General features: G+C 27.7%; 1 protein-coding gene across 1 annotated transcript in view; it reads left to right on the top strand.

Annotated features, from left to right (window-relative positions):
- Positions 1 to 4213: 4213 nt before the first annotated feature.
- Positions 4214 to 23320, top strand: part of tbl1x (transducin beta like 1 X-linked) — a 32909-nt gene continuing 13802 nt past the window's right edge. Inside the window, exons 1-4 of the mRNA XM_073845520.1 lie at positions 4214 to 4497; positions 19494 to 19600; positions 19691 to 19836; positions 21793 to 22021. Of these exons, the coding sequence (XP_073701621.1) occupies positions 19543 to 19600; positions 19691 to 19836; positions 21793 to 22021 (433 nt within the window). The 5' untranslated portion in view covers positions 4214 to 4497; positions 19494 to 19542. The remainder of the gene's footprint in view (positions 4498 to 19493; positions 19601 to 19690; positions 19837 to 21792; positions 22022 to 23320) is intronic.

The following is a 23320-nucleotide window of genomic DNA, read 5'->3' as shown; positions in this document are numbered from 1 at the left end:
CTCGTCTTCAGCATCAAATCCTTCAGAAATCATTCTAAAACGCTGATTTGCTTCTCGAGACACATTTCTGATTATCAATATTAAAAACACTAATAGTTTTGTAGAAGATGTCATGTATTTAATTTTTTAGGATTCACAGATAGAGCGCTTAAAAGAGCAGCACTTATTTTAAATAGAAATCTTTTCTAACATTATGAATGTCTTTACTCTCACTTTGGATCAATTCAATGCATCCTTGAGAATTACAACAAGTATTAGTTTCTGAAGTGTCTGCGTGGATACGCGAGTCTTTACGGCTCTCAGAGGAATGTGTCACACTAATGTACGCCTGTAATGATGTCAACTTGTTATTTACTTTCCAAATGTGAATGACTGTGCAGGGCCAAAGGAGAATTAATCAGACGCTGCGTGACCTTCCATGCACAAAAAACAGCCGTTGGGGGAGGGAGACTAGTCTGCGGTAATGTTGCGTCATAACAACTACAGAAGTGTTATCTCCTGATAATCATATTCAGTGTCAGGAAATAAATGTCAAATGTTATGAAAACAGTTCACAGGCATTTTCTCTGTTGTTTTTTTTGTCAAGAGATTACGTTTGATGCTTGACATTTGCTCCTGGAATGTTCTGGGAACACTAGTTTATGAGATTATTGCGTTATAAAACAATAAAACCGCAAAAAATAATCAATTACACCATGTCCAGGATAAGACGAGATAAAGCAGGAAGCGATAAAACACGGATTTCTGGCTTTTAAATCAATTAACAGTATAAAAAGGTCTTTCGAATGTAAAAAGAAGCTATTAGAAGCACTTTCGGCTACTGTGTGTCACATATGCTTGAAAGTATTTCGAAGTCGGAGGGACAAAATGGCGATGACTGTGTTATTTCACAGTGGATGTGTTCCGATTTCGTGCTGTTGAATAAGCAGGTTTAAGGTCAGCTGCTCATTTTTCCATTGTGGGTCACAAAGTGCAAAACTCCCCCCCTTCCCCCCATTCTCAACGGCTGTGTTGCAATACTCGGTGAGCGCCCTACATAGACAGCATGGGCGAGTCTTTACTTAAAAGATGTAATAGTCAAAAAAAAAAAAAAAAAAAAAAAAACATAATAAGTTTGATTTAGTTGAAAATTGTTTATTGTAAAATCACTGTATAATTATAGAACTGCATATTTTTGTGCAATGCTTATATTCCTTATGCATTGCATCACAATAAGTAGTTTACTAAGGAATCAGATGCATAATGTTCACTTGTTGGACAATAAACCTGGTATAAAAAATACAAAAATCCCACAAGTGGAGATTAATAGGAAGGACTCAAACATTTCTGGAAAAAAAAAAAAAAAAAAAAAAAAAAAAAAAAATATATATATATATATATATATATATATATATAAAACAAAATATAATTTTGCAATTTTTTTTAATTTTTGTGTAAAAGGTCTTACTATTTAACATTTAAAATAAATTAAATAATTCATTTTTAGATTAAAATCATTTACTGTTTAAAATAAAAATATAATCTAGCATTTTAAATTCAATTTTATATAAATACATAATTTAAATAAAACATTTTTTGCAGTTGAATTCAATTTTGTATATAAAAATTACTATTTACTGTTGCATTACTATTTAAAATTTTAAATAAATAGAATTGTTTTAAAATAAAATAAAAAAATATAGAAAATATATTTTGGATTCTTTATTAAAATCCTTTACTGTTTAAATTTTTTTTTGCATTTTAATTACATTTTAGATTAAAATAATTTACTGTTTAAAATAGAAATATAATTAGCATTTTAATTACATTTTATATGAATAAATAATTTTAATGAAAATAATTTTGCAATTGAATTCAATTGTGTATTTAAAAAAGCATTACTAATAAAAATGCTAAATAAAACGACTGTTTTATTAAAATTAAAAACATAATTTTGCATTCCTTATTAAAATCCTTTACTGTTTAAAATAAAAATATAATATACCATTTTTATTTCAATTTTATATAAATTAATACAAATTTAAATAAAATTAATTTTGCAATTAAATTTTAATTTTGTATATAAAAAGCATTACTAAAATTAAAAATTTTGCACTTTGTATTAAAATCATTTTCTGTTAAAAAAATAAAATCAAACAATAATATATATATATATATATATATATATATATACATACATATATATATATATATATATATATATATATATACATACATACACTGTATATATATATAATTTTGCATTTTAATTTAATTTTAGATTAAAATCATTTACTGTTTCAAATAAAAAAATACAATCTAGCATTTTTAATTTAAGTTTATATAAATGAATAATTTAAACAAAAATTATTTTGTAACTGAATTCAATTTTGTATATAAAAAACATTACTAAAATTAAAAATATATAATTTTGCACTTTGTATTAAAATAATTTATTTACTGTTTAAAATAAAAATATAATTAGCATTTATAATTCAATTTTATATAAATAAAAAATTGTAATAAAAATAATTTAGCAATTGAAATCAATTTTGTATTTAAATAATCATTACTAATAAAAATGTAAATAAATAGAATATTTTTAAATAAAATGTAATTAAAAAATATAGAATGTTGCATTCTTTATTAAAACCCTTTACTATTTAAAATAAAAATATAATATAGCATTTTGATTCAATTTTATATAAATAAATAATTTAAATAAAATAATTTTGCAGTTGTATTCAATGTTGTATATAAAAAGCATTACTATTGAAAATGTAAAATAAATAGAATATTTTTAAATACAATTAAAATAAAAATATATAATTTTGCATTCTTTATTAAAATTATTTACCATTTAAAATTAAAAATATATATGTTTGCATTTTAATTCAATTTTAGATTAAAATCATTTATTACAAAAAATGATCTAGCATTTTTAATTCAATTTTATATAAATAGATAATAATTTAAATAAAAATAATTTCGCAATTTTTAATTTAATTTTGTATAAATAAATAACACTTAAAAATAAAAATAAAATTTTGAATAAAATTATATAATTTTGCATTTTTAATTAAAACACTGTTTATATATATATATATATATATATATATATATATATATATATATATATATATATATATATAATTATATATGCATTGTTTCTGCATTTTAATTTAAAATGTAAAATAAATAGTATTTTTTTAATAAAATTAAAATAAAAAATATAAAATTTTGTATTGTATTTATTAAAATCATTTACCATTTAAAATAAAATAAAATATATAAGTTTGTATTTTCATTCAATTGTAGAATAAAATCCTTTACTTTTTAAAATAAAAATATGATCTAGCATTTTTAAATCAATTTTATATAAATAGATAACAATTTAAATAAAAATAATTTAGCAATTTTTTATTAAATTTTGTATAAATAAATAACACTTTATTACTATTTCAAATTTAAAATAAAATTTTCAATAAAATTATAAAATTTTGCATTTTAAATTAAAACACTGTATATATATATTGCATGTTTAATTACATTTTCTATAAAAATGCCTTACTACAAAATATATACACAACAATTTAAATAAAAATAATTTAGCAATTTTTAATTCAATTTTGTATAAATAAATAACACTTTATTAGTATTTCAAATAAAAAAAAATGTTTGAATAAAATTAAAAAATTTTGCATTTTAAATTAAAATAGTTTATATATATATATATATATATATATATATATATATATATATATATATATATATATATTGCATTTTTAATTACATTTTCTATAAAATGCCTTACTATAGTTTTAATATATATCTATATATATAAATTTAGCATTTTTTGCATTTTTATTTACATTTTCTATAAAATATATACATAACAATTTAAATAAAAATAATTTTGCAATTTTTAATTTAATTTTGTATAAATAACACTTTATTACTATTTCAAACTTAAAATAAAATTTTGAATAAAATTATATAATTTTGCATTTTAAATTAAAACACTGTTTTAATATATATATAAATTTAGTTAATTTTTTTTTTGCATTTTTAGTTACATTTTCTATTAAACTGCCTTACTATAAAATATATACATATTATACAGTGCAAAAACCGCAAGAATAGTGTTCTAGTATAGCACCCTAGGTAGGGCGCTCCCTAGGTACGTGAACACAGCCCGCGTCTCTCTCTCTTTCTCTGTGTGCGCGCTGTAGTAAGTGCGTGCGCGCTGCCGCTGTCTTCCGAGGCTCCATTCTGCGAGAAACACACAGGAAACTTATCTAAAACCACACAGGATCGACATTTAAACGTGAACTTTGGCAGATGAAACCTGGATTGTTATTTCACATCGATCTTTTAACGGACTACCGCCAATAACGAGCCCGAAGCGCTGAGGGGAAATCCGACCGAAGATGGGTGTAAAGTCGCGGCTCGCACACTGAAGTTAAAGGATATTCTCCTGGTGGAAGTGAAAGAGAAGCAACAACTTGATTATTGACGGTAAGGAGAAGCAATATTTCCCTCGTTTGACCTTTTCCAGTGTGGATTATTCTCTGGGAAATCTTTGTGGAGAAACTCGCGTGTTTGAATGACCGCGAGCCGGGAACTTTATTCGCGTTTCCCATTCATCCCTATCGCCGCTAAAGTCTCATTTCCTAGTTTCTACGGTGTTTAGTGTTGGCTAAGCTTATCAGAAATTGATTTACAGTGTTGGACACTAAATATAGCTCGTTTTGTGTAGTTTCTGAGGTAAAACACGCTGAAAGAAGCCGCCAGATTCAACGGCACATGCTGAAGATGAGGCGAGTGGGGGAGGGGCTGACCCTAGTTCACACTAGATAGTTTACTTCTCATGCTACTAGTTATGCTACTTGAGTGAGAAAGACATGTTTAGTCAAAAGCAAGCAGTTGACAGTAACGCAAGTTACGTAATAATAATGCTTTTCCCAAGTAGCTAGTAAAGTAACGAATTCCTTTTTAAGTTACTTTTTCAAATAAGTAACGCCAGTTACTTTTCCTCCTCATTTATTGATTAAAAGCTGTCCTGTCCCCATGTTGAGAGAAATTGTGAGTAACTTTAGTTTTAGACTAAATGTGAACATGCATTAATTCATCTCACTCACTTAAAAAACAAATACAGTGTTCGTTAAAATGAATAAAAACACTGAAATTCAACGCAAACCTGCAATAATTAAATATGTTAAATAATACAAATATCCTTTATGTATTTAATCCCATTTTATTAACCAATGTCTTTGCTGCCGTATACTAATAAGCAAAAACTACTCAAGAAAATCTATCATTTGTTTTCCTTTTTTTATTGCTGAAGAGTTGACATTTTTTACAGTACAGGCATGAATTTGCTTTTTTCTAATCCTGAGGCTTTTGGTGTAAAAAGGCTTTTACATTTGCCAAAAATAGAACTTTTTATATTAAAAACAAACCCTGCAAAGATTTAAAAAGTAACGTAACGCATTAATTTCCATAAAAAGTAACTAAGTTACGTAATAATATTACTTTTTCCAAGTAACTAGTAAAGTAATGCATTACTTTTAAATTGACAAGAAAAAGTTACCTTTTCAAATAAGTAATGCCAGTTACTTTTTCCCCTCATTTATTGATTAAAAGCTCTCCTGTCCCCATGTTGAGAGAAATTGTGAGTTACTTTCGTTTTGGAATAAATGTAAAATGCATTAATTCATCTCACTCACTAAAAAACAAATACAGTGTTCATCAAAATGAATAAAAACACTGAAAAACCTGCAATAATTAAATATGTTAAATAATGTAAATATCCTTTATTTATTTAATCCCATTTTATTAACCAATGTCTTTGCTGCCGCCCTTCAGTGATCCAATTCATCCATAATAATAAGCAAAAATTACTCTTAACATTAAAATCTAACATTTGTTTTCCTTTTTTTGCTGACATTTTTTACAGTACAGGCGTGAATTTACTTTTCTCTAAGCCTGAGGCTTTTGGTGTAAAAAGCTTTCAAATTGGCCAAAAATATAACTTTTTTTTTTTTTGTATTAAAACAAACCCTGCCCAGATTTAAAAAGTAACGCAAAAGTAACGTTATGCATTACTTTCCATAAAAAGTAACTAAGTTATGTAATAATATTGCTTTTTCCAAGTAACTAGTAAAGTAACGCATTACTTTTTAATTGAAAAGAAAAGTTACTTTTTCAAATAAGTAATTCCAGTTACTTTTTTCCTCATTTATTGATTAAAAGCTCTCCTGTCTCCATGTTGAGAGAAATTGTGAGTAAGATGTTACTTTAGTTCTAGAATAAATGTGAACATGCATTAATTCATCTCACTCACTAAAAAACAGATACAGTGTTCCTCAAAATGAATAAAAACACTGTAATTCAACGCAAATCTGCAATAATTAAATATGTTAAATAATACAAATATCCTTTATGTATTTAATCCCATTTTATTAACTGATGTCTTTACTGCCGACCTTCGATGATCAAATTCACCCATACTAATAAGCCAAAATTACTGAAGATAATCTAACATTTGTTTTTCTTTTTTTATTGCTGAAGAGTTGACATTTTTTACAGTACAGATGTGAATTTACTTTTCTCTAATCCTGAGGCTTTTGGTCTAAAAAGGCTTTTATATTTGCCAAAAATAGAACTTTTTGTATTAAAAACAAACCCTGCCCGGATTTAAAAAGTAACGCAAAAGTAACGTAATGCATCACTTTCCATAAAAAGTAACTAAGTAACGTAATTAGTTACTTTTTTTAGGGAGTAACTCAATATTGTAATGCATTACAGGGCTCAACAATAACTTATGCTGTTCATTTACGGCTTGTATTCTGATCTGAAAGCTGCAGTATGTACTCGTGTAGATTATTTCCATCACAGCATGTGTTTCTGTTGGCCAGAGGTGAAGCAGTTTCACTCTGTTTACTACGGTACAGCTCCTTTGTAAATATTTGGACTGAGGGTAAAAGTCTCATTCAGAGCTGGTGAGTTTTTAACACCATCTGTGAGGAAACCAGACATTCACTTTTTTTTTTCATTTTAAAATATTATTAAATATTAGATACATTATTAATGTTTTATGCCTTCATTTAATTTTTTTTGTAATAAGTCATAAAGCTGGCTGTTTCATATGACCATTTGTTGTAAAAAAAAAGTTTTACATTTTTTAAAATATAAAAATAATATAATATATAATATGAAATTTATATTTTTTAATTTAAGTTTTTAAATGTTAAAAGTTTTATATATATATATATATATATATTCAAATTTAATTAAACCATTAAAATGGAATCCAGAAAAAATAAAACAATTTGAAAAAAAAAGGCCCACAAACATTAAATTTTTCTTAGACTTTTAATAAATTGTTATTAAACAGCGTGAGTTTCATGATTTAAACATAGTTTTTGATTTATTAAAATTTAACTATTAAAAAATTAAGTTATTAACTTAACTAAATACATGTGAAAAAATAAAATGGAATTTCGAAAAAAAAAAAAAAAGGTTTCATAGGACCCTAAAATGTAGATTTTTTTGAACTTTTAATATGCTGTTAATATATCATTTAAATTAATTAGACATGCTTTTTGGTTGCTAAAATGTATTTTAACCATTAAAAAATAAATAAAGTTAAAACAGATTAAAAAACAATCTAGAAAAACTAAACCAAAAAAAAAATATTGTAAAAACAGAATTTGCGGGAAAAAAAAAATTAACTTGAATTTGCGAAAGTAAATAGAAAATATAAAACATTCAATATGCTGATGCGATTTAATGACTAAATAAATTTTATTAATAAGAAGCATGTTTAAATTTAAATTTTTAAGGCCTTGTGAAATAATACATTTTCTTTTTTTCTCAAATTTATTTATTTTTAGTTTTTTTTTTTATTAATACCAAATACCAAAATAATTGTCTGGATTCCATGTAAATGGTTTTAATAATCAAAAGCATCTCTAAATAATTGATTTTATAAAAAACAAAATGTATTATTATTTTTATTTATTTATTTATTTTTCTTTTCTCTTTATTTTAGAAACACTGTTGTGTATTTTACATTTCTGGTAAATAAATTCTGGTAAATATTCCTTAAAAATAATGTTTTAATAATAATTTTATTATTAGTAGTAGTAGTACTGTCATTAAGTAATATATTTGTCACAAGTTAAACTGAACTTTTATTTTGACGGGTTCTTGTGAGCACCTTTAAGTTTCAGTTTTTCTCAAAAGAAATGGTAAAATGCTAATGAAGTGAAAATTTGGGAAATTCCATGATAAAGAGCCCTATCTAAGTATTTAGTTAAAATAATATATAGACCAAATATTCGTCAAGAATCGTTAATGCAATTGTTAAAGGCACTAGAGTGTAATCGTATCAGTTATATTGTGTCTGATTGCCATGTCTAACCTCCATTTATCCTCATACAGAGATCACATACGCTCCCACGCTACAGCTTGTCACGCTGTTATAAATAGCTTTAGATTTGCTCAGAGTTTGACTGTAAATCATTACAAGTTGGCTGAGTTACTGGTTAATAGGATTGAAGTGAGAGAGTTGTGGTCTTGGGATTTTCTCCAGGATTCGAGCAAAGCTTTCGGCATTCACTGCAAATCCAAATCCGCCAACATGACCTGCTTCTGAGACGGAGAAAGAGACTGGAGTGTCTGTGAAAGATCCTCATCGCTCATTTCTGACTAAACTTAGAAAATCAACACATGAAGACGAAAGTGTTGTCACGTTTTATGGCTTTTTTTTAATCCAGCTTTAGGGCTATGATCTATTGGTTATTCATGGTGGTGATGTAAACATCTACATTTAGTGTCCCAACATAATATTTTATTCATCTAGGATGCATTCAGTTAATCAAAGTGGTACAAAAGACATTTATAAAACTAAAAAGGATTTCTATATCGAATAAATGCTGTTCTTTTAAACTTTCCATTCTTCTGTGAATGCTGAAACATTGATAATATTCAGAAATGTTTCTTGAGCAGCAAATCAGCATGTTAGAATGATTTCTGAAGGATCGTGTGATGCTGAAGACGAGTAATGATGCTAAAAATGAAGCTTTGATCAGAGGAATAAATTACATTTGAACAGATATTCGCATAGAAAACAATTATTTTAAATTGCAATAATATTCCACAGTTTTTGATACATTTTTAACAAATCCAAAATTGACTAAAGAAAGTAAATAAATAAATAAAAAATTTAAGATGTAAAATAATAATAATAAATAAATAAATAAATGGTATAGGTAAATAAATACAAGCTAGATAAAAGTAAAATAAATTTTAAAAAGTGAATAAATAACTAAATAAAATAGACTAAGCAATAGGGGCGGGCAAAATCCTCCAGCAAATCCTCCAGTCTATTTTTGTCATCTCTCTTTACTTTCAACCCGTGATCATTCAAATCTAAAGGTCATTGTACACTGAGTCCGATTTTCGTATGCGTTTTTTTTTTTTTTTTTAGTTTTCTCATATTCGCCATCCTTATCAACATGCTTATTATGGATGCGAAAATGCAGAAAATCAAACGCGATCCGAATTTTTTTATGACGGACGAAAGTTTCAGAGGCAGTGTGTCAACTCGATTAACATAACCTGTATTTTTTATTTATTTATTTTTTTACGTGCAAAAATCTCGGACGAAAATTTCGTACTCATGTGTGCAATGACATTAACTCCAGCAGCTCGTGTTTGATGCAGGGTTGCCAAGTCCGCGTTTTTCCCCACAAAATTGGTCCCCACTTTTAAACTGTTGCTATGGGTTGATTTCCCCCAGTTATTTAAAGGTTTTAAATATTGCAGAAATTAAATTTCAATAAAAAATCATTTTTGTTTTTTGCACTGTTAAGTAAGATCTTAAGTTTTTTTGCAAAATAAATATGTTGAGAATGCATAATACTCTCCCATGTCTCTTTTTGATAAGGATACCTACCATTTACTTATTATATTATAAAAATCTTAACTTTATTCACATACTAAAGGGACAGGACAGGCTACTCCTCCCAAAATGTACCAAAAAAAAGTGATACCGTGATATTATACCGTCACCGTTCAAAAGATAAAAAATACCGTGATATTAATTTTAGGTCATATCGCCCACCCCTACTAAGCAAATACATAAGTAAATAACTAAATATAAATTTGTTTTATATGTAAATAAAAAAAATACAAAAAGATTAAAATAATACGTAAACAAATAACAATAAATACATTAAATAAATACAAGTTAGATTAAAATAAGTGGAAATAGATTAAAATAAGTAGGTAAATGCATAATTAAATAAAATATTAATAAGCAAATAAATGGCTAAATAAAAAAATATTAAAAATATTAAAATAATATGTAAAAAAAATTGTAAATAAAATATTAAAATAAATAAAAAACAGTAAAATATGTATATAAACACATTGGTTAAAATAAGTTAATAATATTTTACAATATCTGATACATTTTTATACAATGTCAATGCAAACGTAACTAAATAAAGCAAGTAAATTAATAAATAAAAATCCTAAAATGAGAATAAATAAAAAGTAAGTAAATAAAATAGATTAAAATAAGTAAGCAAATGCATAAGTAAATAAATAAATATAAATTAGATTAATATGTAAATGAATAAATGCAAAAAGATTATAATAAATAAATATGTAAATAAATAAACATAAGTAAATAATAAATAAATTACATATTAAAGTTTTACATGTTTATATTTATTTTGTTAATCTCTCTGCTGATTAGAGCTCTTCACAGAGGACCCGAGGACCCGGGACCCGTGTGGGTTCAGGTCTATATTTTAAATGGTTAGCCGGGTCGGGTCGGATCCAAATCTATTACTTCGGGTCCCGGGTATGTTTAACTTGTGTGTAATACCCGAGTTGATCGGAGAACATCGCACCTGCCAGTGTCAGTCACCACTTTGTGCATGTTTTGTAACTTGCAACTTGTAAAATTATGATAAGAAAAGTGTGAGAGGGAAAAAAAGAAGAAAACACGCGTGTCGCGTTACCGCAGCCGCGAGAAGCAGAGCGCGGGAGGAGTTAACATAAGCGGATGATCGGTGATCATGGATTCCTTCATGAGTAATGTGGAAAAAAAAGTATGAAATATGAGATTGTCACATTAATGTTGTCTGTGATGCTTACACTGCATTAAAATAACGCGCATGTGCAGTCTAAATGTTTCTATGGCAACCAGAGCTGGTGACTTTTACTCTGCCATAGTACACATTGCATTCTTTCTTACATTTATAATAATATGGAAGAACCATCTTGTTATATTTAAATTTTTTGGTCAGGCTCGGCTCAGAGAGCACAGTAATAATAGAAAATATGGTGGAAAAAAATATTCTTTTCAGAATAAGCTATTTACGTTATCAAGCCGTCTCGTGCTGTACGTGCAAACTCCTCCTTTAAGTTTCATAAGATGACCACTAGGTGCCGTAGGCGGAGCTCTAAACATATGTTTTGTATTGCTTTATCCTACTGAAGAAAATACTATTATTGAAGACGCACGCAGTGAAGTTTACAGCATTCATTGTTCTGTGCTTTTTTGGAAAACAAATAATTAATAAATTAATAAAACAATTGCGCCAAGTCTTTATTACAATCTGCAAAAAGTATCGTTACTGTGGTTCAAAAGGGTAAACACAACGGTCGAAGTTGACTTAGAGAGAAAAAAAAGTATTGCATTAGTCATTCGTCACCGACCGTGACCGCGAGTAGCCTAAACCAATGTAATTTTAAATATCTTTTACTTATATCATGTCGGTATTTGATAATAAAGATTGGCTTTCAAACTAAAATTTCAGAATGATACACAGCGAATTGTTGTGTTTTTGTTAAATGTGAGCCAAATCATCACAATTAAAAGAACCAAAGACTTAAACTACTTCACTCTGTGTGCACCAAATTTATTTAATACACAAGTTTCACAATTTGAGTTGAATTACTGAAATTAATTAACTTTTCCATGATATTCTAATTTACTGAGAAGCACCTGTAGATCTTTTGAAAAGAAATGATCATTTGTCTGGTGCATAAAAAAATAATAAACTATTCTAGCATTAAAAGGTATAATAAATAGGGGTTGGGTGTCGTTTGAATTTAATGGATTCCGATTCCACTTATCGATTCTGATTATTTTCGATTCCCAGTTTCGATTCCAATTTAGTAAAAAAACAACAACAAACACAAAAGTCAAGCATTAAGATATCAAACATTTTTGTTTTCAGTGCTAGCTTGCAACATATTATTTTATTACAGGGGTTCTCAACTTTTTTTTTTATATATCAGGGCCCCCTTCTTCTCGGGTCAATTTTGCAAGGCCCCCCAATTCCTGACATTTCCTCTAAAGGTGTTTATTTTTGAACCTTTTTTATTAACCTAAACATTTGTTTTGCCTTTTTATTTTTCTCCTGCATGTTAGTGGATTAAAAAGGGTCTTTCTGTCGGCAAGAGAAAAGAACAGCCTAACATGTAAATGTACTGGCAAGGAGGTCTGTATGCAACGCTACTAACAGTAGTTACGCCAAAAAAAAATTTTTCCTTCGCAACTTATTTATAGTTAATAGCAGTTTTCTGTGCAATATGTGCCGATCGGGTACAGTCGGGTTTGTGTCTTCCCAGCCGGGTTCGGGTTCAACTACGGCTTCAGGTCCCACTTTAAAATAAAATACGGGTCCGGGTCGGTTCGGGTACGAATTTTTGGATCCGTGAAGACCTCTACTGCTGATGACTGGAGTTTGTCTTTTCTCAGATCAGCTGCTGTTGATTGCATTAGTCTCTGGTTTGATTTAATTTTAATATTTACACAAGATGCTTTCGTGTTTGAAGAAAATTTGCCTACATTTGCTGATCAGGCCTCTGGGTGCAGTTGTGTAATTTTCTGTTATTCGCACATATTTAGGCCTGTCACAATTATATATAATCTGTGTGTAATCACAGTTATTCAATTGCAATTATTATATTTTTGCAGTCCAAACAAGGGACATTAAAAAGGGTTAGTTGACCCGAAAATGAAAATTAGCCCATTATTTACTCACCCTCAAGCTATCCAAGGTGTGAATGACTTCCTTTCTACTTTCAGACAAATCCAGTCAGAGTTATATAAAAATCCCGTAGTAAATTGACGTGTTTTTTTGTATGAAAAATATCCATATTTAAAATAATCAATTTAATTAGAAAATTTTAAAAGCTTAAAAATATATATTTAAAAAAATGGCATAAATAAAGTTAAAAAAATGCCATTACAAAGTTAAAAAAATAAATAAAAATTATCATATTTTTTTGATTATTGTTCAGAATGTGCTCCTGAAATTTTGAACTTTATTACTTGCCAAAAGATAATTTTATCATATCAAAATGTTATTTTTCGTATATAATAATCAAAAATAAAGTTTTAGTCTTACACCGTGACTTCAGCAAAACAGAATTAAACCATTAATCGCAATTATTTGTATGAAAACAATCAACACAAAATTCATGATTGAGATCAGCCTAAAAATAATTTATATTTTTATTTATATTTATGAACTTTATTACTTGCCAAAAGATAATTTTATCATATTAAAATTGTATTTTGTTTTTATTTGGAATCATATAATAATAATAATAAAACAAAAAGTATTAGTCTTACATGTAACTTCAGCAAAACAGAATTAAATCATTAATTGCAATTATTTTTATGCTAATAATCAACACAAAATTCATGACGGACAAACCGAAAGATAATGAATAATATAATTTTTTTTATAATCATTATTATATAATAATAACAAATATAGTATTAGTCATACACCATGACTTCAGCATTCAGATAATTCAGATAATTAATTAATTTTATACAATTATTTTGTATATTTTATCATATTTTTTTTAATCGTATATAATAATAAATGAAGTATTAGTCTTACACCGTGACTTCAGCCAAACAGAATTAAACCATTAATCACAATTATTAGTTTGACAATAAATAATCAACACAAAATTCATAATTGACAGACCTAAACATAATGAATTATATTTTTTAATTTATTAAGGTTTATTATCATTATAATATAATAATAGAAAATGAAGTATTAGTCTTACACCGTGACTTCAGCCAAACAGAATTAAATCATTAATTGCAATTATTTTTATGACAATAATCAACACAAAATTCATGACTGACAAACCGAAAGATAATGAATAATATAAAAAAATATATATTTTATAATCATTATTATATAATAATAACAAATATAGTATTAGTCTTACACCGTGACTTCAGCATTCAAATAATGAATATTTTATTTAATTTTATACAATTATTAATATTATTATTATTGTGATATAAAATTATTATTATATAATAAACAATTAATTATTGATATGATGAAAGATAATTTTATCATATTTTTTTTAATCGTATATAATAATAAAAAAAGGAAGTATTAGTCTTACACAGTGACTTCAGCCAAACAGAATTAAACCATTAATCACAATTATTTGTATGACAATAAATAATCAACACAAAATTCATAATTGACAGACCTAAACATAATGAATTATATTTTTTAATTTATTAAGGTTTATTATCATTATAATATAATAATAGAAAATGAAGTATTAGTCTTACACCGTGACTTCAGCCAAACAGAATTAAATCATTAATTGCAATTATTTTTATGACAATAATCAACACAAAATTCATGACTGACAAACCGAAAGATAATGAATAATATAAAAAAATATATATTTTATAATCATTATTATATAATAATAACAAATATAGTATTAGTCTTACACCGTGACTTCAGCATTCAAATAATGAATATTTTATTTAATTTTGTACAATTATTAATATTATTATTATTGTGATATAAAATTATTATTATATAATAAACAATTAATTATTGATATGATGAAAGATAATTTTATCATATATTTTTAATCGTATATAATAATAAAAAAATGAAGTATTAGTCTTACACCGTGACTTCAGCCAAACAGAATTAAATTATTAATCACAATTATTTGTTGTGACAAGGAGAAACACAAAATTAATGATCGTGACAGGCCTAAAAGTAATTAATAATTTTTATTTTATATTTTATTTTAATAAAAAACCCTGGTAAAATCACTGTAACGTACAATCTTGCTTTTTTATTAGACTTGGATTTGTCCAGTTTTAAATGCAGTGATTTGTCAGCAGAAGTGAATCATCACATATAGATAAATTCTCAGTTTGATGCGACCTCAGGAAATGACTGCGACCCGCGTGTCAGCTACCTTTTTTTTTTTTTTTAACGCCGTTCAGGAGAAAATGGCTGCTGTTTGCAGGTCCTGAGAGCACATCTGTCAGAGGAGACCAGCCAGGAGAAAATGAGGCCCTCTGCAGACTCACACGCGTCTCATCTCGCCCGTCCTGTTTTCCACATTAATCATTCCTGCGGTTTCTCTTGGCTCTGTGCTTCTGACAATTTTTATCCTTCCTTTATATATTAACCTAGTTCCTATTCATTCAACAGGGCTCTTGTTAATGTCTTAAGACCTGCTGACGTTAACCGTTTCTCTGCTTCTGTGGTCTTTATCGCTGCTTTTTATTCTCGTGGTTTTGTAGCAGGATTATTATAGTTGACTGAAACTAAAACCACAAACATTTATTTATTTATTTATTTATTTATTTATTTTCAGCTAATTGTCAAGGCAACATTTCTCATTTTTTTTAGTTTAACTTAAAACTGAAATAAAAATGAATAAAAGCTATATAGACACAAAAATAAGAATGACAAGTAATGAAAATAAACACGACAAAAAAACCAATTACTTTCATAAAATTTAATTTTAATTAAAATATAATCACAACTAAATAAAAATAAAATGTTAATTGAAATATCAAATATATATATAAAATATATAAAATTAAACTTAACATTTCTCTTTTTGTAGTTTACCTTGATGTGCTAGAATAACTAAAACTGAAATAAAATTAATAAAAGCTATATAGATATATCAATTTTTTTTTTAAATAAACATGACAAAAAACAACAAAATTAATAAAATCAGACTGAATCTTGTGTAATTCCTAGTTACCACGGGATAGAAATGAAAATATAATCACAAAACCTAATTAAAAAATAAAATGTTAACTGAAATAAAATTAAATATTAAAAATTTTTAACTTTTATGTCAGCTAATAGCAGAGGCAACATTTCTCATTTTTTTTTTAAATTTAACTTGATGTACTAAAATAACTAAAACTGAAATAAATTCCATATAGATAGAAAAAATAAAATAAAAATGACAAAAAAACAATAACTTTTAATTAAATTAAATGAAAATATAATCACAAAAACAAATTAAAAATAGAATAAATGCTAACTGAAATGAAATGAAATAAAATATTAAAACTTATTTTATATCAGCTAAATGCTAAGGCAACATTTCTCATATTTTAGAAAATGAAATAAAAAGGAATGAACACTGTATATTTATAATAAATTTATATTAAATAAAAAAAAATTAAAATGACAAACAAACTTACTTTCATAAGGTTAAGTTTTATCAGCTAATTGCTGAGGCAATATAATTTTTTTTGTTTAACTTGATGTATTACCAATTTGCTGAAATAAAAATAATAAAAACCATATAAATAAAAATACATTAATTTATTTAATTAATAATTGATGACAAAAACACAACAGACTTTTAACAACTCCTTATAAAATTAAATAAAAAAGTGGAAATATAAACAAAAACTAATTCAAAATATTAGTAAAAACTATAATATTATTTTAGCCGCAGGACTGAAAAATGACTAAATATTCATATTTATTCACATGTGTTTTACAGGTTATATGCAATTAAGCAACATTGATTTTAATTCCTTCTCATATTAAACATAAAAAAACACTCATTTCAGAATAAAAGCTTTGAGTATTATATTATAATTATATTATATAATTAAATAAAAATGTCAAACATGCAACAAAACTCATAAAATTAAATAAAAATATAAAATTAAATATATTAAATAAAATGAAAATATAACCACAAACACTAAAAATATTAGTGAAAACTATAATAGTATTGCAGCCACGGGACTAAAATAAAAAAACACTAAAAATCTAATAAAATTAAGCAACATTGTGAATATAGATAATTTCCTTTCCTCCTCAATTTCTTAACTTGATTTTTTTTATTGTATTTTACGTCTTCCATTAAATATTTTGCAAATCCCTAATTCCAGGTTAAATGCATCAAATATTAAGTGACTCTTTGAATATTGTTTCCTGTCATCAGAAACTGCGTATGTTCTGTTCTGCTGTTCAGTCACACTTCAGGAAGTGCTGGGTTTATTTCTGAAGCACATTAGTCAGCAAAACCAGCCGAGATGCATATGAGCTCTGATATAAGAGGATGCGTGTGTTTATCCTGTGCAATGAAAGCCGACAGCAGTTTGTTCAATTCGGCACTGTTGCAAAAAGGATGGTCATGTCACACTGTGATGCTAATTTGACAGCCGTTTGTCTCGTTGACAGTAATGATGATCACTTTAGCTGACTACTTAAGTCATATTATAGTGTTTTGTATTGGATTCAAATATAAAAAACAACCTTTTTGTATTTTTTGTGAATATAAGTAGTTTGTAATCATCTGAAATGACTTTATCGTCTGCGACTTGTAATTCAAAGTGACTAATATAAAGCAATTAACATGTAGATGAGTTTGTTTTTTCATCAGACTTGTAGAAATGTGTCATTCCATTGTGTCACCAATGGATGTGAATGGGTGCCGTCAGAATGCGAGTCCAAACAGCTGATAAAAACACAAGAATCTACAAATGATTCACACCACTTCATCAAATCCATCAAGACATTAACTAAAATTTGAGTCCATCATCCATATTAAAAGTCCATCTCTATTTGTTTAGACTAGAGCTTTTATTATTATTTTATTATTATTTTCCCAAACCAAAATTTGGCTTAACTAGACAGAAATATTACTTAATGATAATGCTACTACTACTACTACTACTAATAAAAACATTATTAAAAATATTATTTAAGTAACATTTACCAGAAAATTGTAAATGCACAGCACTGTTTCTCAAAAAATAAATAGTACTATAAATTAAATATTTTTAAATTCGAATTCATCTTTCGAAAATAATTGGACTGTTTTATATTTTTGTGTTATGCTTTTGATTATTAAAATTTAATTAAACTATTTAAATGGAATCCAGAAAATTATTGGAAAACAGATTCACAGAATTTGATAAAAATCAAACTAAATTTGAGAAAAATAAAACGGTCTTAAAAATAATTTTTGTTAAGCTTTTAATAAATTGCTGTCAAATTGTGTACGTTTCATGATTTCAGTTAATTAGACATGCTTTTTGATATGTTTTTTTTTAATGTAAAAAAAATAGAGTCTAGAAAAATTAAAACGGGGAAAAAAATGAAATTGAGAAAAAATAAAGTGGAATTTTAGTTAAATGTCTTGATGGATTTGTTTATGCTTTTGTCTTAAAATGTTAACTGATGGACTGGAGTGGTGAGGATTACTTGTGGATTATTGCGATTTTTTTTATTTATTTTTTTATCAGCTGTTTGGACTCTCATTCTGACGGCACCCATTCACAGCAGAGAGACTGCATTTGTGAGACAGTGCATTTCTTTAAATCTAATGGAAAAACTAATTTTTTTTTACGGCCTGAGAACGAAGAGGTGACATCCAAAGTAAATCCTGACAAGCTAAATGGCCGCCGTCTCTCATGTTAATTGAATTCCCTGGATCTAGTGGTTTATTTGCGGCTCTCTGTGTTCATTGGTGTAATTGGTGACTCTGATGTGTGTTGTTTACTCTTGTTTTATATATTTTATATCACTATATAGAGTTTTGGACCCTGTCATAATCGTTTAAATAATCGTGATTACAATATTGACCAAAATAATCCCAAATGCCAAAATCAAGCAGCCCTAGTAAGGGGTATTTAAATCATCTGAAATGACTTTGTTCTGTGATTTATATCCCTAAGTGACTAATTTAATGCAATTAAGATGTAAATTAGTTTGTTAATTCATCAGATTTGTAGAAATGTGTCATTCCATCCCTTGTTCACCCATGGAATTGAATGGGTGCCGTCAGATTTAGAGTTCAAACGGCTGATAAAAACATGACAATAATCCATAAGTAATCAACACCAATCCAGTCCACCAGTTAACATCTTGAGAAGACAAAAGCTGAAACAAATCCGTCATTAAGATGCTATTAACTGAAATACAAGTCCATAATCCATTATAATAAGTCCATCTTCTGTGGTTTCTCATATCAGAATGCATTAATGTATTTGTTTGGAGCTGTTTTGGCTTGTAAACAGTGCTGTGTAATAAAACAATCTCTTCCAACCAATCTTGAGGCATCAGCCAATCAGAGTGGTTTTCAGAATGGACCATTTCCTAAATAAAGCATTAAATGTACGAATGTCATGTTTCCCGTAGGGGCTGCTCCTGAGCTCCGGCGTCGCTCATCCTCTGAGGTTGATCTAAGATGAGCATTACCAGTGATGAAGTCAACTTTCTGGTCTACAGATATCTGCAGGAGTCAGGTAACCCCCCCCACAAAATCACCTGAAATCACCTGAAACTGAACTTGAAAGCGATTGTTCATTGATTAAAAGTTGGCCTTTGCACCGCAGGTTTCTCTCACTCAGCGTTCACATTTGGCATCGAGAGCCACATCAGTCAGTCGAACATCAACGGGACTCTGGTGCCTCCTGCTGCCCTCATCTCCATCCTGCAGAAAGGCCTTCAGTACGTGGAGGCCGAGATCAGCATCAATGAGGTTCGTCATTAACGTCTCGTCATTTTATTAACCATCGGACTGATTGTACTTGTGTCTTTTGGTTTATCTGGATTTTTGCATTGATAATTTTCACCTGCTGGAAGTCATAATAATAAATGGATATGCTATTTAGCTCTTCAAACTATAAATAATGAATTATATTTAGGAAAAAATAATGAGATTTTATTGCTGGCTTGGTCGATGCACTTTTTTAGATTTTTACTTCATCTGACATTGACCATAAGGCAAAAATGAACAGTTTTGTCTTTATGGTAACATCTATCTATTTATTTATAAATTTATTCAATTATTCATTCATTCATTCATTCATTCATTCATGTATTTGAGATGCTATAATAGTTGTAATAATTTTAAATTTAGTTTTTATTTTCATATTTTTTCTCTGATTATTCTAATTTTAGTTTAGTTGTTAGTTTTTTTAATATTATGTAAATATAATATTAAATTAATAAAAAAATTAATATTTTAAAATGAAAAAATATATATTACAAAATATAATATTATTAATAATATAAAACATCTATATGTTTATATATATATATGTAATGTAATATAATATAACATTTGTTTTATATTTTTTTTATTTGTTTATTTATTTATTTATTTGTATATTGAGATACTATAATAGTTTAAAATATTTTTATATTTTCTCTCATTTTAATTTGTTTTTTAATATGTAAAAAAGATATTAAATTAAATAATAAAATATCAAATGTATTATTTTAAAAGGATAAAATATCATTTTAAAATGTAAAAAAAAAAGTGTTATAAAAACTAATAATAACAATAATAATAATAATAATGTAAAACATTTCTATTTTTTGTATTTTATTCTCAGTTTTAGTACACAAAAATATTACATTTTACATTGGCAGCTAGCTGAAATAAATAAAATAATAATAAATAATCATAATAATTTTTTTTAACTATATTATTTTATTTCAATGTACTTTTTATTTAGTTTGTCTATTTATTTATTTATTTATTTATTTATTTATTTATTTATTGTCGTTTTAGTTTACTTAGAATAATCCTGGTCTGAACCTTCGATTTAATTTGAAATTGATTAAATTTAATATTAAAATATTTTAGTTTAAAGGCTTAAATGCTTTACATTTTTAATAAATTTTCAAAACATATAAAGTACAGACCAAAAGTTTGGACACACCTTCTCATTCAGGTGTGTCCAAACTTTTGGTCTGTACTGTAGATATGAATCCAACTGAAAAAAACTTGTGAAAGTATATTTCAGGTGGTCAAATAGCAAATAGTGGAGCTCTGCAGCCACCTACTGGTAAAAGTTATTTGTAGTTTTTTTTTTTTTTTACTTTTAAAACTGGATTTTCCAAAAGATGGGCAAAAATCTTACACTAAACCATGTGAAATTATCCATGTTATCCCCATGAATTAAAGTTAGAAATGCGGGTCTTTTATAAAGTGAATTTTACATAAAGCAGTTTTTGTATAAAAACCCATTTAAAAAATATTTATTTATTAATTTATATATATTTAAAAAATATCACTTACCCACTGAAAACTGCACAAATGTAGAGTAAAAACTTTAATAAACAGAAAAATATACAGTACAGACCAAACGTTTGAACACACCTTCTCATTAGTTTGTATATAAAACTGTATATAAAACTATTAATAAAATATTTTTTTCACTACAATTAATAAAATGTTGTTAAACGGATTAAATAACATTTTAAAGTACATTTAAATTTTGAAAAGAAAACTTTTTAATTGTTATGCAAATCTCTAAAATATTTTTTTTTGTTGTATTTATTAATTTTTTTTTTTGAAAAGTCGCACAGAATTCATTGAACAATGAAGAAATCCAAATACTTCTCAGAGCATAATTTGCTCTAGATGAACTGTTTCTGTTGGCTGTTTGTGTCACTTCGGCTTTCGTATTGTTTTATTTTCATATAGGACGGCACAGTGTTTGACGGCCGGCCGATAGAGTCTCTGTCGCTCATCGATGCTGTGATGCCAGACGTGGTTCACACCAGACAGCAGGCATTCAGAGACAAACTCACCCAGCAGCAGAAAGCCAACAGCTCCGGCAACCCAACAGCTTCTCCAGCAACTCCACAACCCCATGTCACAAAGAACGGAGAAACCACGCTCAATGGAGAGGAGAATGGCACCTACACCCTCAGTAAGTCATTTATCTAGCACAAAAACTTTTATCCCAGGAGAGTTTAAGGTTTTACAATTTATTAACAATTAAACAAAAGCGCATTTAATGGTCCTATTTAATTTTTTCTCAATTTCGCTTTAGAAAAAAAGTTGTATTTTCCTCAAATTCTGTATTCCTTCATTTATCTAATTGTTTAATTAAATTGTAATAATCAAAAGTCATGTCTTCAATTTATTTGTGTTTTAATGCAATGTTAAAAAATGTATAAAAAATTACAAGATTATAATATTATGGGCAAAATGTTTCGGGAACAAAGGCAACATGTTTTAGGAATTCAGTCGGAATGTTCCGGGAACAGAGGTGAAATGTGAAATGTTTCGGGAACAAAGGAGAAACATTCCGGTAACAGGAGAAACGTTCCGGGGTGAAAAAAGGAGAAACATTCCGGTAACAGGAGAAACGTTACTGGAATAAAGGTGCAACATTCCTGGAATAAAGTCGCAATGTTCCTGGAATAAAGGCAAAAAGTTTCATGGAATAATGTTCCGGGAACACAGGCGAAATGTTCCTGGAATAAAGGTGAAATGTTCCTGGAAAAACGTTCCGGGAACAATTGCGAAACGTTCCGGGAATGAATGCGGAACATTCCGGTAACAGGAGAAACATTCCTGGAATAAAGGCGAAACGTTTCATGGAATAATGTTCCGGGAACAAAGGCGAAAGGTTCCTGGAATAAAGGCGAAATGTTCCTGGAAAAACGTTCCGGGAACAATGGCGAAACGTTTCCGGGAATAAATGCGGAACGTTCCGGGAACAAAGGCGAAACATTTCGGGAGTAAAGGCGAAATGTTCCTGGAAATACATTCCGGGAACAATGGCGAAACGTTCCGGGAATAAAGGCGAAACGTTCCTGAAAAAAAAAGGTGTAACATTCCGGGAAAAAGGCGGATTGTTCCGGGAAATACGTTCCCGGGAACAAAGGCGGAACATTCCGGGGGAAAGGCGGAATGTTCCGGGAACAAAGGTGAACATTTCGGGAATAAAGGCTAAATGTTCCTGGAAATATGTTCTGGGAACAAAGGCGGAACATTCCGGGAAAAAAGGTAGAATGTTCCGGGAAAAAAGGCGGAACATTCCGGGTATAAAGGCGGAACATTCCGGGAATATAATGTTCCTGGAAAAACGTTCCGGGAAATAGGGCTGCATGATTTTTTGCATGCGATTGTCATGCGTATCTCATCAGAAAAGCCGGAATCTATGATTAGTAGTAAATCTGTAGTAAAACTGGAAAGCTACACAATTTAACGTTCAAAATCG

The sequence above is a fragment of the Garra rufa genome, chromosome 8, assembly GCF_049309525.1.
Source record: "Garra rufa chromosome 8, GarRuf1.0, whole genome shotgun sequence".
Taxonomy (NCBI): Eukaryota; Metazoa; Chordata; class Actinopteri; order Cypriniformes; family Cyprinidae; genus Garra; species Garra rufa.
Note: the sequence above shows the minus strand (reverse complement) of the source record. Positions and strands in the feature narration are given on the sequence as shown.